Source organism: Eretmochelys imbricata, chromosome 9, assembly GCF_965152235.1.
Source record: "Eretmochelys imbricata isolate rEreImb1 chromosome 9, rEreImb1.hap1, whole genome shotgun sequence".
Lineage (NCBI taxonomy): Eukaryota > Metazoa > Chordata > Testudines > Cheloniidae > Eretmochelys > Eretmochelys imbricata.
Genome location: NC_135580.1, coordinates 85,559,071 through 85,576,482, shown reverse-complemented (window position 1 = coordinate 85,576,482; position 17,412 = coordinate 85,559,071). Strand labels below are relative to the sequence as shown.

General features: G+C 41.6%; 1 protein-coding gene across 4 annotated transcripts in view; it reads left to right on the top strand.

Moving 5' to 3' along the window:
* The first annotated feature begins 8,456 nt into the window (after positions 1-8,456).
* Positions 8,457-17,412, top strand: part of LOC144270569 (phosphatidylinositol-binding clathrin assembly protein-like) — a 49,798-nt gene continuing 40,842 nt past the window's right edge. For all 4 annotated transcript variants that reach the window (XM_077827137.1, XM_077827136.1, XM_077827135.1 and 1 more), the window contains exon 1: positions 8,457-8,939. In XM_077827137.1, coding sequence (XP_077683263.1) covers positions 8,810-8,939 — 130 coding nt within the window. In that variant the 5' untranslated portion in view covers positions 8,457-8,809. The remainder of the gene's footprint in view (positions 8,940-17,412) is intronic.

Sequence of the window (17,412 nt, the reverse complement as noted above, 5' to 3'; positions counted from 1 at the left end):
CACACTAGTTCAAGAGGGAACCTGTGAAGGGTGACTCTGCTACTCTTGATTAAATGAGGTCAGGAGGTGTTGGAACAGAATGCCATTTGAAGCATCTTTCACTAACCAATCCATGTCATATGCAGCTGCATGTTCAGTGTTCTGTGAATACTACAAAGAGAGCCGATACCATAAATACACGTTATAGGCTAAACCCTACATTACATAAAACAATAGTTTCTATTCAATATATAGGAGAGTATGTTTTCTCGTTCGTAAATGGATCCAAGATGAGTGTGTGGAACAGAACCCTAATTGGTTTAAAAGTAGCATCAAAGGGGAAGAGCCTGTCTGTTTGTCTGTCCCCTTGATGTCAATGCAGAAAACACACACCTGCATTAATGTGACAAAAGCTGCATGTGGGGCAGCAGTCTTTTCATTTAATAAAAGAAGAGGAATTATTCCTTTATCAATCAGTACCGTGGAATTACACACATTTGACGCTCAGCATCAAAACCAGAGCTCACTCTAAGTAAAGAAACAAGGTACAACAAGTGTCAGTTTGGATTATTTTTACTGTAAAACTAATCACATTGGGTTCCCCCCCAAGAAAAAGAGACAGAATGTTATCACACAGAGAATGAATCAAATTGCTCTTGCTTTACACTGAGAAATCTGCAGTTACATTGTATTTACTGTTACTAACTGGTTCACTGACATCACCATTTTTATTACTTTTATTTCTGGTGGTGTCTACAATGTGCTAGGCACTGGCTGAATGCACTGGAAGACACAGACCTTGCCCCGAAGAGCTTACATAATCTAATAAAACGAAGAACATAAGAAGGGTGGGGCAGAGGGATGCATCTGTTTGTAACACATTACATATTTTTATAATAAATATCAACTATCTCTGACCATCTGTGATGGAGTGCTGGAAATCGGCAACTGAACCAGCACACTGGTCACTTTTTAACCAGTTTGGCCCCAGGGGAGAGCCTGAATAAGGAGAAGATTTCCTGATCACCAGATCAGATTGGGATGGGTAGCTAATGAGCCCATAAACCAGAAGACTGGATAAAAGAGCACAAGAAGGATGTGCAGGTGGAGGCTATCTGGTACTAATAAATGAAGTGCTCTGTGTGGTGAGAACATCCCCATCTCAAAGGGGTAGTTAAGCTGAATGACTCTGTAAAGAGCATGGTCCTGTGAGTACATAAAAATGTCCCTAAAAGCCTCTTGTGAAGCCTCTTTTGGAAATCCAAATGAGTTATATCAACCAGTTTGGCTTTGTTAGCTGCTATTTTGCCAACATGCTCAAAGAATTCTGTTTATTTAGAGAGACAACATTTCCCTTTACAGAGGCCATGCTGATTTGTTGCTATCCTATCACGTTCATACAAGCTTTATCATTCCAACTAATTATTGTTTCAATCACTTTATTCGGTAGTGAAGTAAGGCTTGATGGTTTGTAATTCCTAGGATCTCTCCGAGCTGACTTTAATATAATACTCCTTTTTATTGTTGTTAGCAGTTTTGTGAGTTGCTCCTCTCTGTTTCCATAGACGCAGTGCTGACCTGCTAATCAGCAACTGAAGGCTAAATCACTCTCCCTTTGAACAGATGTTTTCTCCCTCCTTAAGTAAAACACAGTCCTGATAGAAAATTAATCCATTTACTTTTGCTGTGTGATGTTCTTATAAACTCTATGCAATCACATCTTTTGGTGGCCTTCCTTGTAAAGTCTTTAAAATACCTTTCCTTACCTGGATGCATTTTAGAAACTATACTGAATTTCTATCTAGTGTGTGTTGTGGCACTAAAAAATCCTCAAGAAACAAGTTCAATTTGAAGCAAAGAACTATAAAACAGCATCCATAGCTGGAGAGCCAAGAAGAGGCTCCCTTCTTTTTTTCTATGATATTTGCAAGCATGGCTTAACTACATTTTTTAATTTCTTTTCTTAAAAATGTGTCAGCAAATTGCTTTACAGATTGCAGCAATAATACTCGCAAGGGCTGAACCCATAGAATTCTGTGATACTGAATATTCCCAACTGCAAAACTATGGACAATTCTTGAGATCCACACCAAGACAAAACTTCCATTGTTTGTCAATGAGAGCTTTGTCTAAGTAATGAGTGTGTGAAGCGTGATTTGTCCTCATGGGACAGATACTGAGAAAGTTAATATGTGGCCTACCAAGTACTACCCACATACTGCTGTGCATTGGAAGTACCACGGACATTTTAGATGTTCTAAGTTCTTTGAAACTAAATAGAGCCAAAGACACCAGGTTTTGCGTTTGATTGCAAACACAACCCTTGAAACATGGGTGATTGGGATTTGAACCACCAATGTTCAGGGGAGCTGGATAAAAGGTTTTGTCCCATCTCAGTAGGGTCTGGTGAGGCTTAGTGGTACACAAACCATGTATTTCACCCTCAGTATTTTGGGCCATTACTAGAGTATTGCAGTGATTTCATGAGGGGTTCAAGCTCAGCAACAGCAATTTTTCCTCTGAGGAATTCTTTTCAGCCATGAGGATTGTGAGGGACTGACATCAAGTTTTTGACTGAAAGTAGGTTTTATGTGTGTGTGTGTGTGTGTGCTTTGGCATGATTTCCCTCAGACTTCACAGAAATCTGCACTTAACTAAAATTCTTTCTCATGGTAGCATAATGTGCCCTTCTGCCCACAACACACACACACAGACACTCTCACACACACTTTTAAAAATATTCTTCTTTATCATAATGCATTGAAGGCTGTCAAACATTTCCCTTCATTACAGTTAGTTGGAATGTCCTTAATTATGATGAGTTCACCATGTCACACTCTGCCCTTCTGCCCTTTTGGTATCTTGTAACTTTGTTCACCTTTTTCCTTATGTGATCCCACAGATATAGAATTTCACCCATTCAAATATCTCCAGTTTATTAGCAAAGTGTCTGCATTGTGCCACAGATGTAGAAATGTATCTTGGGATCAATGGATTACAGATCAAGTCATGCTGTTGTCATCACACCCTTTCTATTTATGGTCTCACTTGCTCATCAAGGCCAGGTCCTCCATTCCTTTTCATGCCCAAAGGTACCATTGAACGTGCCAAACATGTTCAGAGTTGAATCTGGTTAGTTTCCCTTACATGATTTTTTTTTTTAAACAGTTACCACCCTTTCCTTTATAAAGCAGTCGTGTGATTTAATACTCAATAATAATTCATTAGCATAATTTAAAACCTGTATTCTTTAAAACACACACACACACTATGCTGGACAAATAAATGCAGAAGCTAAGAAATACAAGGGGAAAAAAGAAAATGCACCTAGAGTAGTGTAATGTACTAAGGAGTCTTTCCTTTCAATGCACCAGCATAATTCAGTGGTGAAAGTGGAACAAGAGTTATACAAGCACACGGAACAAGATGACTCAAGTATTATCTTAGTAAGAGTTAGAAATATTTAGAATGTTTGTTTAATCGCTTCAGCTTCTCTTCTGGTGAAGTTTTGATGTCAGGCCTTGATGATTCAAGCGTTTTCTCAGCATTACCAGTCTCAAGGCAAAACTGAGGCAGCTTGAGATTGCCAGTTGCCAAAGGGACTAATAAAGATTTCTTAATTTTTTTTTTTAAGTGCAGGAAGTGTTTGTCATTACTAATAGCAGTGATCATGTTTTAGTGCATTTATGCCCTTGGGTTATATGAATCTTTCACCTATGTCAGGAGTTGTATTTTTTTCCTTAGAGAAGAGTTGGAACACTTTCTCCCCACACGTGTGTTGGATCACAGGACTGCTAATATCTCTGCTGCACTGTCATGCATCTTTGACAATGTGCTATGTATGGATTATTTTATAGACAAATACATAAGCGTTTTCAAAATAGTCATTCTGGTGAGCCTTATTTCGAATGTAAACTTCAGGACAGGGGCTGAGGTGTTTGAAGAGTCTAATATAATACAGCCCCAAGACTGACTGGAGCCTCAAGGCGCTATTGAAAAACAAATAACAATTCCTGGTGTGCCAATCACATCTAGTCACCATGGGACTCAGAGGAATGCCACATTTTGGGAATTTTACTACAGCATAAATAACTATCATGTCACTGTCACAGTTTCAGGGTAACTGTACCTGTATTCCCCCCACTATGGTCCACCAAGAGCACCCACTTTAATTTCTGGCTCCTAGCTGACACCTTTCCTGGGCAGAGACCCACATCTTGCTCCTTCTTGACCAGGCATATTAAGGCTGTACAGCTCCCTGGTTTACCCTGTGATATCCCCAGCAAACCTGACTGCCTACAAGGCTGCACTGTGGTTTCTCTCCAAAGGCAATGAGAAGAGTATTGTCCTCAGTTATAAATTACCACACAGCTCCTTCTAAGCAAGCACATTTATTCTTAAGGTAAAAGCAAGATAGAGAAAACACATTAAAGCAATAAAAGAACCCACACACATGCTAAAATCCTTATCAAAGGTCAACCTAACTCCAACCTAGGGCTTTGGTAGGTTTCAGTCCTTCAAAACCAACAACTGGGTTTTCCCGATGGTTACACATTCATATCTGTCTTAGATCCAGAACTGAGATCAAGCCAATCAGTCAATTTTTTATACAGCTTGGGCCTTTGATCTTGGCCTTGTGTAACAGGTAATCAACAGACATAGCTTCTCCTCAGGGCATAGCTTCAAAAGGCTGGGTTTTTGCATACCTAGAGTGGGGGATTTGATTAACCTCTCTCTCGGGAAATCAACTTAATAGTTATTGTCCCAAAAGTCCATACTTGTCTGGCATATTTTCACTATAGTCTTTTGAACTCCCAAGTCTCACATCTGTCACATCTTCCCCCTAGAGAAGTTACAGACAATCCCAGCTCACAATGATACATAAACTTAATACAATAAGGGCTTTCAATTATATTGCAGGAAATTGCCATATCTGTCAGTCACAACATATGTTTGGATTAACACATAGAGTAGCAGAGAATACAGCAATAAGAATTTGTTTTCAGGGAGGAAGGCTGTCCCACTCAGCCAAAAGTCAGAATTTAAAATTCTTTTTGTCTTCTGCTGCACTTCTGCTGTGATGAGCAATTTGCAGTAATGCGCTACAGTCTGATTTCTTTGTAAAAGCAAAAAGTATCTTTTTCCACTCAGTAAACTGGCCAAAAAAGGTGTAAGCAGAGTTAGGATGAGCTCCACCCTGACATCTGGTGGTGAGGTGTGGCAAGTTGTGGAAAAGAACTTCAGGGGCTGACCTCATTTGCATAGGCACACCCACCCCGCCTAGAATGAGGCCATAGCTGCCCAAATAGTCACTTGGCTGCTGTGGGATCCCCAGTGTCTCTGTTATTGGGGCAGGAAGAATAAATTGTTATTACCCTGATTATGGGAATCAAGGACAGTGGAACTGCACTTGGCCTTTTGTTATGATGGAGGGACTCGCCATCAACTAAGTAGCACTCGCTAGGCAATTGTCATGGGTTCCAAAACTCTGTGAATTGAGAGAGGCTGGGAACAGGTTTTAATACTTGGTGGTATGGGCCTCCTGGTGAGGGCCTTACATGCTAATTGCACTTCCTCCTCTCTCCACTGTGGAATATCAGAGCTAATTTTGATTCCATTAGGAGGCTAGTTACAGGCTGCTGAGCTGAGTTCACTTTGGGCTAATGGTGCACCAGCACTGAGGTTCCCCTACTACCAGCTGAAATCACAAAAGAGCTGGAATCACTGAGTGTTGTGTTAAGTAGTGGGGGAGCCTGAAGTTATATGGTAGAGCAGTTTGTGGGACAGTGAGCGGAGCGGAGCAGCTGGTGGAGTACAGCAGTTTGCGGGATGGCGAGCAGAGCGGAGCCCCATGGAGAGGTGGGGCCATCAGTGTTGGACTATGTAAGGTGCCCCTTAACTCCTCCCCCCAATCTCCACCCAGGGTTGGGAGGTAAAACTCTGCAGATAAACTTTTGAACTCTGGGGCCACCCTGACCAAGGACAGACTTTTGGGTCGTTGGACTTTTGGGACTTTGGGTGATTTTGGGTTGCTGGACTCAAGAACCAAAGGGAAAGGACATGCCCCAATTTGCTTGGGGTGGGTTTTGCTCATGGGTTGTGTTATGAATCCTGTTGGTGGTGTTTCCCCAACATAATGCCACATTGTTTCTCTCTGTTATTAAAAGGCTTTTTGCTACACTCAGACTATGTGCTTGTGAGAGGGGAAGTATTGCCTCTTGGAGGCGCCCAGCAGGGGTGGTATATATTTGTCCCAGGTCACTGGGCGGGGGCTCGAGCCGGTTTTGCATTGTGTTATTGGAATGGAACCCCTAGATACTGAACCCGGCCCTTGTTGCTGCCAACTCTGACAGGCAGAAGGGTTACAAAGGTAAATTACTCATTTTGCTCTAGGGGCCGACTTCCACTCCCATTGAAGTAAATGGGAGTTTTGTGACTAACTACCATTGGAGTGGGAGGAGCAGACTCTCAATAAGAGATTTTCTTCAAAGAGCTGCTTCTGCTCTCTTGTCTTATTCCAAGAGCTGCCATTTTTTATGAATACAGACAGGAGAGTGTCTAAGACAGTCTTTCAAAATCACAACCAACTGACCTATGGGAATTGATCCAAACCCCACAAACCAGACTAGTGAATTTCAGCTATAAAATTATTCCAAGTAGGAGAAGGCCCTGACTCACTTTTACAGTTCCACTCAACCCTCTGCACTATTTTAGCCAGCTGATCAGCCGGCATAAAGACAGCAGGAGTGGATGGATCAAGGACTTGCTAATGAGTTACACAGTCTACATTTCTAGACTGTTTAAATCCAGTGGCCAAATATCATCACCATCTGATTGATGGTTGTTTGACAGCACATCTGAAATGAGTCGTTGGACACAGTCCAGCTCCTAATGGACAGGTGCCCATATCACAAAAAAACACCATCACACTTGACAGTCAGTCACCACTCTCCCCTTGCTGGCTGTCTCAGCAAAGAACTGAATGTACGTACCCTTTTTCCTCCCTTCTGATGAGATCTATCCCCAGCTCCCATCCTGTTTGGCTTCCAGTTACAATTTTAAAGAAACAGGACACATCCTCATAATCAAACCAATGTCAGACAGCTTCCACTGTGCTTAAAGAAAGGTTTTCAATCTCCATGACTCAATTTATGGCCTCTGTGAGAGAATCAATCATGAAGCTCTTACTATATTTGATCATACAGAGACTAGGATCACCGGGAACAGCCGAGCAAGGGAGCCAGCTGTTCAAGCCAAAGTTTCCCCTTTTGTATCAGCGCAATTCCACTGAAGCCAATGGTGTTGCCCAGATGTAGCTGAGAGACCTTTGCCACAGAAACTAGAGATGCAAATACGACCTATATTAGGTCATATCTTCCATCACTTTGACAATGCACAATTGTACTTTTACTGGTGTTTTGTAATACTTCTCTTATCCCCAGCAGAAAAACAGAATAGCAACAAGCAGTTTTTTCTTTCTTTTTTTAACGCATGAGGCGCAAGAATCAGACGAGGACAGCCGCCAAGAGGGCCAAGAAAAATGACAACAATTTTTTTTTCTTGGAGGAGCCTTTCCCTCTTTCCTAAGTTTCTCTGGAGGACCACTAAGTGCAACACAGCGAACATTGCATTGCAACATCGTCATGCCACATTGTGGCTGGCATCATTTCATAACTTCCTGATGTAGTGAGGCAGTCTGAAACTACAATTCAGGCTGTATGATTCATATCTTGATCCATTCCTGGGGCTTGGGGGATGTTTGTTTGGCTTTTTTTAATTGTGCATGACTCTTCAAAATCTAATAGGTCCTCCAAAAAACAAGATGAGTAGCACACCCACTTCAGGATCCCTTTACAAAAACTCATGTCTAGTTCAACAGCACTTGCCTGGACAATTTTTTAAGCAGATGTTGCACCTATGACTCTGTCTCCCAGAAAATGAACTGTTTTATTGAACGTGTGCATGTTTTCGGGCCATAAAAGGCCACCCCCTGGCTCAATGCATAACAAAATGCAATCACATTTCCTCTCCTGGAAAAGCTTTGCAGGGCAAGGAAATAGGCAGGGAACACCTCCCACCCACCTTTCCTGCTGTTCTGGCCAGGAAATGGGGAGGAAGGCAAGTGGGAGGCCAAGGTGAATTTAAAACTATCATATGCTACAGTGCTTGTCCCTGAGGGGGAGCTCGGATTTGGGGTATTTCTTGGTGGGGGGGACTCCCTGAGCCCCCCCCGCAGCCAGCTAGGGATCTGGCTGGGGCGCGGGGGGAGCTCCCTGAGACGGGCAGGGGTTTATTGAGGGGCTCTCTGAGAGCACCGAGACCAGCCGGATTTCGGGTGTATTTTGGAGATAGTGGGGGGAGCCCCAGCACCACTCTAGGGCGGGTGGCCTGCTCCACCTTAACGAGGGCGGAGTGGAGGGCGGGGCAGCCGCGAGGTCACGTGATTCCGCCACCGAGGCGGAGCCGCCGCCATTTTGTCTGGGACGGGGAGTGGAAATGTGAAAGGGAAAGCCGGAGCGGAGCCCAGGAGACCAAGCGGGGCGCGCGGCGGAGAGAGCCCCCCCCTCTAGAGAGCAGTTCGGCCCGGGCCCTGCGAGCACCCCAGGGAAGGCGGCCGGGGGCTGGGCTACCGTGGGGCCGTAGCGGCTTGCTGGCCCCCCGGCGCACAGCAGGGGCCGCAGGGGACCTTGATTCCCAGGCTGCGGGCGGGCGGGTTGGTTGGTTCCCGGCGGGTGTCAGTCCCGTCTCTCCCGTCCTCGGCCGCCTGCTCGGGGGTGGGGGGCAGGCCGCGGGGACCCCAGGCTGGTGAGGGGGGCTGGTGGAGCGGAAGATGTCGGGCCAGTCGATCACCGACCGCATCGCGGCCGCCCAGCACAGTGTCACCGGGTCAGCCATCTCCAAAGCCGTCTGCAAGGCGACGACCCACGAAGTCATGGGGCCCAAGAAGAAGCACCTGGACTGTGAGTATCCCCTGTCGCCCGCCGGGCCCAGCGCCGCCTCCGCAGGCCCGGGGCGGGGGAGCATCGCGACTCCCCCCGGTATGGCCGCTGAGTAAGCCCAGGTGAAATGCCTGCCCTCGGGGCCCACAGCGGCAGCGCCGCGCCAGGAATAGGACTCACGATTCCTGTCAGTCACCTGCTCTGCCTGTTAGGAGCGCCCTTTAGAAACCACATTGCTTCGCTCTCTGTCGCCCCTGCGGTAATGGGGCGGAGAAGAGAGGCGGGAGGAGGTGACTGTGCCGCCCCAGCGCCTTAGAAGGGCTACCTGCAGCCGTGACCGTTTCGGGAGGTTGAGATTCAACCCTCTGCAAACAAGGGAGCTTGGAAACGTCTCCAAAAAACACACCTGGGTGTTACTGCGCGGAGACAATCGTTTGTAATTAGTGATGCTGTTCAACTCCCCTGTTCGTGCCCAGCATGAGACTTGTAGGCACTGCTCTTGCTGTGTAGGAAATAGGATGACTTTTAAGAGAGAAAGCAGATGAATATGGTACCAGAGGTACTGTATGGAGGCCCTTCAAAATGATGAAATACCTAACCTTTAATAGCCACTTTCCTGGGTATTTTATTTCTAATATACCAGATTTTTTTTCTTTTTCATTTTCTGCTGCCTGTCGTAGATTGAAGTTGAGAGGTAAACCTGAAACCCATAAATTGTAACGTAACAGGAAGATAAAAAATGGTGAGAGTGAGGTTCTTAGTTATCTGAAGGTTTCAGCTGTTGACTTGATTAGTGCATTGAGTGCATCACATAAAATAAAACCCAGTCTGATGTAATTCACAAAATGAGGAAATGTAAGTTGCCTGACATTCTGTCTTCAACTTGCCACCACAGTAACTTCCACTGAGATTGTATTCAGAGTAGCAGCTGTGTTGTATCCGCAAAATGAAAAGGAGGACTTGTGGCACCTTAGAGACTAACAGATTTATTTGAGCATAAGCTTTTGTGAGCTACAGCTCACTTCATCGGATGCATTCCGTTCTCCCCACTGTATTGTCCACTGAATGCATCCAAAGAAGTGAGCTGTAGCTCATGAAAGCTTATGCCCAAATAAATTTGTTAGTCTCTAAGGTGCCACAAATCCTCCTTTTCTTTTGAGATTGTATTGTGTTCATCAGATTCTTTTGGCTGTCATTTGATCCAGACCTCTATTTAGAGGTATCCGTGTTCTACAGGGATTTGTGTAGAAAGAATTCCAAGGTTTGACATTTATTTTTCTCTGATTTTTCTGGTATTAAGAACAAATAAAAAAGCATAATTCAGACTGCATATGAGAAATGAGGAGATCCTGGGAGTGGTTGTAATGTAGACTTTAGTGACAATGTCTTATTCATTGGAATTTTTCACAGAAGCCATCATGGTGTAATACACCCTAGCTGTTTTTCAGAGGCTAGGCTTAAACTTTTACTGAGCATTTGGATCACAGGTATACAGAACTTGGGGCGGGGAGTATGTGTGACAGCTTTCCCTCCGTGCAGATCCACAAAGGTTATGAGTTATTACACCTATAAGCTATGGAGACATCCTTGGTTCTTTAGCTTATGCTGGCAGCTCATGCTTTTAGGTCTGGAGGTCCCTGGTTCAATCCCTGGTATGTTGGCCAAGAGAGCAATCATCACATAAGCAGGTAGGATGTTAAAATATATGATCCTATAGCTGAAACATCCATAAAGTATGTTTCTTAGAAGTGTGGTAAATATATTTCCTGCACAGAACAAAGCAGAAATAGGGCTTTGGTTAAAGTGAAAATTACTGTGGTTCTCCTCGTTGCTGCTCAAAAATGAATCCAGGACTAGTATATGCCTGTTGAGGGTTTCTACAGTTGTCTGGGACTATGTCCAGCCTCAGTGCTCTTCCGCAAACTAATGCTAAATATCTCCAAATACACTCACATTTAAATAGTAAGAAAAGTACTTAATGTTAAGAAAACATTGTCATAGGCAAAGACCTACACATATGATGTGTGTGTATGTAAGCAGTTGCATAGTGCTATGGAGCTTTGACTGTGTTTCTGTTGGGCTGCTGAACAGTATGGTCGCGTAATTAATCTTTGTTAATTTTTGTTAAGTCAAGGAATCAGAGCTGTGTGAATGGAAATATTCCATTTTTTTAATGTAGGTCACAATGTCCCAAAAGGAAATCAGCTGCTCTATTTTTCATAATGTTAAGATATTAGACCAAAGTAAAATAACTTTTATGGTGGTAATTCTGCATTCCCAGTGGAACATTGAGATTGTCGTAACTTCCCCACTTACTTTATTCTCCAGCTTCTCTTCCCACCCCCCAATTTTATGTTGCAGTACTTGGGTAGGATTAGATATCTTTTCTTTTTAAAGTAGAACAGAATCACCCTCTTACATGCACACCTCTTTCCTTGTTGGCTCTGTCTTTAGCATGCATCTTATCCAGTGGGTCGAATGTTCTGTGTCTGCTGACTTCACAATCCCTGCTTCTTTGTTTTCAGAACAGATCACTTGCTTGGTAATATAAACTCTGCCACTAACGCACTGGGGAGAAAATAAACTGACCTAAAACTAGTTTTTAAAAAATAAATAAAACTTGTATTAAGGCTAGGAACTTATATAGTAGGCAAAGTTTTAGCCCAAGAAAACTGATTTAAATATTTGATTGGTAGTATTTACCTGGGATTCAAATGACATTAAATTATTTGACTCAAATAGAAATTTAAAGAAACATGATCAAAGCCAAGATTTTTTTTTCCTTTTTTTAAGTATACAGAAGTCAGGCCATATTTGAGGAAAATTAAGGAGGGAAAAAGTTGCAAAATTTTTACCACTTCTGTGAGAATATACAAGTTTTAAATGTCACGGAGGAATGGGGAATAGCACTGCAATAGCAAAGCTAGTGAAAATTGTACTATACATTGCAAAATTAGGCTCTGATCCCGCAGCCCAATCTGCACAGGCAGATTTGTATGCTGTGTAGACCCTCTGACTCATTGGGACTCTGTGCAAGCAGAATGGTCTATCTGCCTAGATCTGATTGCAGTCACACTGTTGCGCAACCCAGTGGTAACAAATTAGAGTATGTAGGGAGGAAAAGTCCAATATTTTCTGTTTCGTGCTTCAAAGGAACTGTTAAACCCACTTTTACTCACTGTTGTTTTTCTTAAAATGTTCAATACCTTGACACTTCGAGATGCATGCTGATACCACTGTTTTACGTGAGTGACCCATATTAGGCTCAGCAGCCTATAAAGTATACAGTTTTCCCATACTAATAGCCTGTAACCAGGAGAAAAATTATAACATCAAAATATATCTTTGTATACAAATATGTTCTCATCTCAGTAGAAGTATTCTGGTGGGTCTCAGTTAACTTTTGGATTATTTCTTATCTTGTATGCCAAGCTTTTTTTACTTTTACAATATATTTTAGTGTGTTCTTTGCATATCCGTATTCTTGGGCATTTCTGTTTTTTTCTGAAATTCATTTTGGCATAAGAGAAGAGGGTGTAATTTTTTTGTCACGTGAGTAGAAGATGACTGTGCAGTATAATATGTATGTAATAGTGACAATTAAATATGTAATCCAATTTTGGTTCATGTTGAGACAGCACCCATTTTTAAATGCTCTTTTGTCCTGCCTATGGTGTCACAGTCCAGTATTTTTGCACCAGTCTATAATACCTTCTTTATTGATCCTCAGCATTTACTCATAAAGGGTGCGTGTTGTCATTTCTACATGTGCACACAGCTATGCTTTAATTTCATTTTTGTACATGGGGTGGGGCTGGGCCCTGAGATAGTTAACACAAGGGCAAAGGGATATTCTTGTCAGACCCCCCAACCTCACACAATCTTTCAAGAAGGATGGGGGAAGGTAAATCAAAGAGTTTTTAATGGAAGGTTTTATGTCTGTGTATTCTAGTTTCCAATCCATGGAAGAGGTTCAATGGACATCTTTCATTGATATTTTCTAAGTTTTGAGTGTTTCACTCTGCAACCTTAATGTTCTTTTAAAATAGTTAGTGTATGTAATAATAAATATTGAAGGTGATTGCATCAAAACTGCAGTGGGTTAAAGTGTGTTTATGGCATCAGGCCTGCTAATTTTGGTATGCGTTTCAGTGGACTTTGTCTAAAGAGGTAAAGATTGGAAACTAGGGGTGAGACTTCAAAAACCGCTCAACTTTGTCCTAACAAATCAATGCTGAGTGCTTTTGACAATCCCACCCTAAATGTAGGATAGATGGTGATATTCGTTACATAGGTCACTGGTTTAGACTTGTGAGGAGGGGGGAAATGCTCTGTTTCAATTTTTATAACTGAAATATAAATATCACAATATTTAACTTGATAGTTTATTTGCTTTTAAGAAGATTGTCATATTTATGACCAGACTAATTTGAGGTGGCATAAAAATACCTAGTGGCTTTTATAGTTATTTATAGTTATAGCTATTACCAGCAGGAGAGTGCGGTGGGGGGGAGAGAAAACCTTTTGTAGTGATAAACACCCATTTTTTCATGGTCTGTGTGTGTAAAAACATCTTCTGTATTTTCCACAGTATGCATCCTATGAAATGAGCTGTAGCTCACGAAAGCTTATGCTCAAATAAATTGGTTAGTCTCTAAGGTGCCACAAATACTCCTTTTCTTTTTGCGAATACAGACTAACATGGCTGTTACTCTGAAACCTTTTATAGTTCAGTTTATTAGATTAATCCTGATTTTACCTGAACTCTAAGGAGGGAGGTGAGATAGTGTTGTATGTAATGTGAAGTCATTTGAAACTGTGAAAATTGTTTCCTTCACCAACTTCCAGTTTTTAAGAGTAGAACCTATTCTGTATCAATGTATCGAAACAGAATAGTGAACAGATTGAACTTTGTGACAGTGTACTACTAGTAGAGACAGGAATAACACATACATATACAGTGAAATATCTTGATGTTTCGAATGCAGTAAAAATGTTACAAAAGTTCAGCCACAGATTTGAAAGGGATTTAAAAAATCTGTAGTGAAAAAAGTCTTTCAACTCATTTTATTAAAGAGTTTGGAGTGACCATTTCTAATAAGGTGGAACAAAAACTGAGCAAATATAGTTTGTGTCCTGAACGGTTTAATAAAGAGAACTTCAGTGAAGATTGACAGGCTCTTGTTTAACTTCTGTTTTGCATCTCCTATTGATTGGAAAGCTTTCCAGTCAGTTATGCTTTCAGGTTGGTCAACAGTTGGTGAAGGGACAAGAGATAACGATTGTCTGTGCAACAGTTGAACTCTACTTTTTAAGGCTTTTTGAAACAATTTTCTTAATTGGCAAAATTGATTTGTCTAAAAGATTTTAATTGCAGAGAATATATTACTCTGACTTTCTTAAAACTGATGATTTTAGTGATAAACTTGTGAGCTTTTTGAAACCAGTCATTTTAATGGGCAGTCTTTAACACAAAGTTGTGAATTTGCAGTTCATTATGATTTTGTTTTTTATAGACCTGATTACTCAGAATATTGCATTGTCATCACAGGCCAAGTTGAAGAGAGCACTAATGCTTTTTTATGTAAACCTTACATACCAACAAATTTTCTTTAAGTTTATTAAAATAGAAAATCTTTGTTCGTAACTGATTTTAAAACTTTTTTGGTATGGATAAGTTATAAATGATTAAACTTTCATGTGGTCAGACTTCTTTGATCACATCGGTTCACTTTCTTAATTTTGTTTCTCTTTTTTAGTTTTGTAATTCTTAAAGTAAGCTCGATATATCTATTCAGTAACTAGATTCAGTGCTTAATTCAAAAATAACTTTTCATGTCACTTTGATGTCAGTGTGAATTATAAAATGGCATAGAACACTTATTTGGCTAACTCCTTCGTTGCAAGGTATTCAAACTTAGAGGAACTAATCAACCTGATAACATTTTAGTTTCTTAAAACATTGATCAAATGGATTAAAAAATGACATAACATACTAATTTTTCCATAAGACACATGCCTCATTCAGCTCACAGGATGGATGGTAGTCATTGAATTAGCATCTATTCAATATTTTGTTTTATTTTCACTGTTCAGTGTGTGGCCCCGTGCCTTATTTACAACACACTATTCAAATCCTGCTCTGAAGATAGAATTGTTAACTTCCTCATGGTTTATGCTATTCATCACAAAGGTATCAAAGTGCTTCACAAATATTAATGAATTTATTTTCACAACGCCCTTGTGAGATGAGGAAATATTATCCCTATTTTACAGATTGGGAACTGAGGGGCCATGAGATTAACATCTTGGATTATAAACTCTTTGAGGCAGGAACCATCTTGTCCTGTATTTATACAGAACCTAGCTCAATGGGGTCCTGGGCCATGATTAGGATTCCTAGGTGCTATGGTAATACAAATAATAAATATGTTCAGTGTTTTAGGTGCCAAATTTGAAATGCCTAGGCCTTGATTTTTCAGTTTGTTTAGCATTATCTAGTTATTTATATGTTCAAAGCACAGCTCACATTGACATCAGTTGCTGCTCTAAGTGCTTGGCGTTTCTGAAGATCAGATTATCAAGTTGGGCACTGAGAAAATGAAGAACACAACTACAGCCACCTTTGAAAAGGAACTCTGTGGCAGAGGCAGGGATAGAAAGAATCCCATTCTCCAGAGCAATGTTCAACATTGCCTTAGCTGTGAGGCTGTCATCTCTTCCTGCAGTCCCCAGCCTCATTCACTATGCATCTTTCAATTTCTGCAACAAATAAGGCACAGGTCCTCCAAACAACTCTTTGCTGCACAACACTGATTGATCATTGGAGAATGGGCTGTCACATGCAGCGAATGAGCTGGATTAGGTGGGAAAAGTAACATATGATCATGTAGCTAAAGACTGCATCATAATTCACGTGCACAAGGGGACTGAATTAAGGTTACGCAGACAACTTTAAATCTGACACTTCCTAACTTTTGAGTGGCTTGGCTTTGCAACTTTGATAATGTTCTTTTTGAAGTATTTTTGTGTGTGTATAATTATAACCAGGTTAGGGGACAAACGTATGTAACTAGATCTCCTGATTGCTCTAAAAATGCAAGTGAAACATAGTTGAAGTGGGAACTGAGGCTGTGCTGTTCCTGATATTTAAAATGTAAAAAGCAGCAGTTTGCATTTATTCTGCATTTGTTTAAACTTCTCTAACTTCTTTTGATGGTAACACAGGTGAAATACTCAATAGTTTGCCTTTAGTTAGTTGTCCATGATCCTGCAATTCCTAGGAGCTATGAGGATCCCTCTTTCCTATTCATGCTTCGTGCCTTCAACCCTGAAATGTCTAAAGTTTGACAACCTTCACTCTACTCCCAGCCCCTAGAAAGAGAGAATTAAGAAGAAAATGTCTCTTTATATAGCAGCACTGTTAAGCCCATGAACCACACAAACTTTGTTCAGGTCTTTGTTACAGAGGTAACTATAATTACAACTCAAGGGTTGCCCATATGTTGAGTCCCATCCCCCACACAGGGATGTCTTCTCTACAAAATTAATTCAGACTTGTACTAATCGAGTTCTGTCCACATGGACACACCCAGCTGGTCTGAAAATAGTGGTGAGTTACACCCAAGGTAGCTGGTCAGTCCCGACCCAAGTGCTGCTTACGCTTAGGCTGATGACTTGGCCACTTTACTGAGAGGATGCAGGCTAAACCGCTCTAGTGCTGATAGTCCTCTAGTGCCTTCCCAGAATTCCACTGTGTGCCCAGAAGGACAAACTCTCTCAATTCACTGGGAAAAAAATCAGTGGCTCAGCTTACTGCAGTGCTAAGAACAATGGAATGTGCCCTCAGAAGTCCGCACCAATGGTGAGAACAGCACCAATGTGGCCCCAGTAATTCAAGTAGGGCTTTGTAGAGTGGCCACTTACAGCTTGGCACAGGTCCCTATCAGCTGAATTAACTTCACATGCAGCCGTACCCCCAAAGCCTTAACTTGAGTGTGGTAGTGCTTTTGGTCTTGTCTACATGATGTAGCAACATGCACCAGAAAGGGGCAAATTGTAGAGCTCTCTAACTGTCCTGTGTAGACCCCGCTGGCATGCTCTGAAAGATACGTAGAACGCAGTGATGTAATAACATTTGAAACAGTACTACTTCCCTTCAGTGCACACTAGGAACCCTTCAGACCATGTCAGCATGGTCTATGCAGGGCAGTTAGAGTGCTCTACAATTTACACCACTCTAGTGTGCATCTCTAATGAAAACCCTATGTTTGTCAGGAAGTAGTGTTTGTTATTCACTGAGTAGCTGTCTGATTTCAAATGAGATGTGCTGATATTTCAGATCTAAAATGGATGTCCTGAATGTTTTCTAGGCCATTAAATATCCAATGGCCCTCGTTATATGGTACTAATCTTGGTGTCCTGGCCAAATTCTAGTGTGGTTAATTTTCAAACTATCTATTATTCCCCTTCAGTTTTGATGGGCTATGGTATT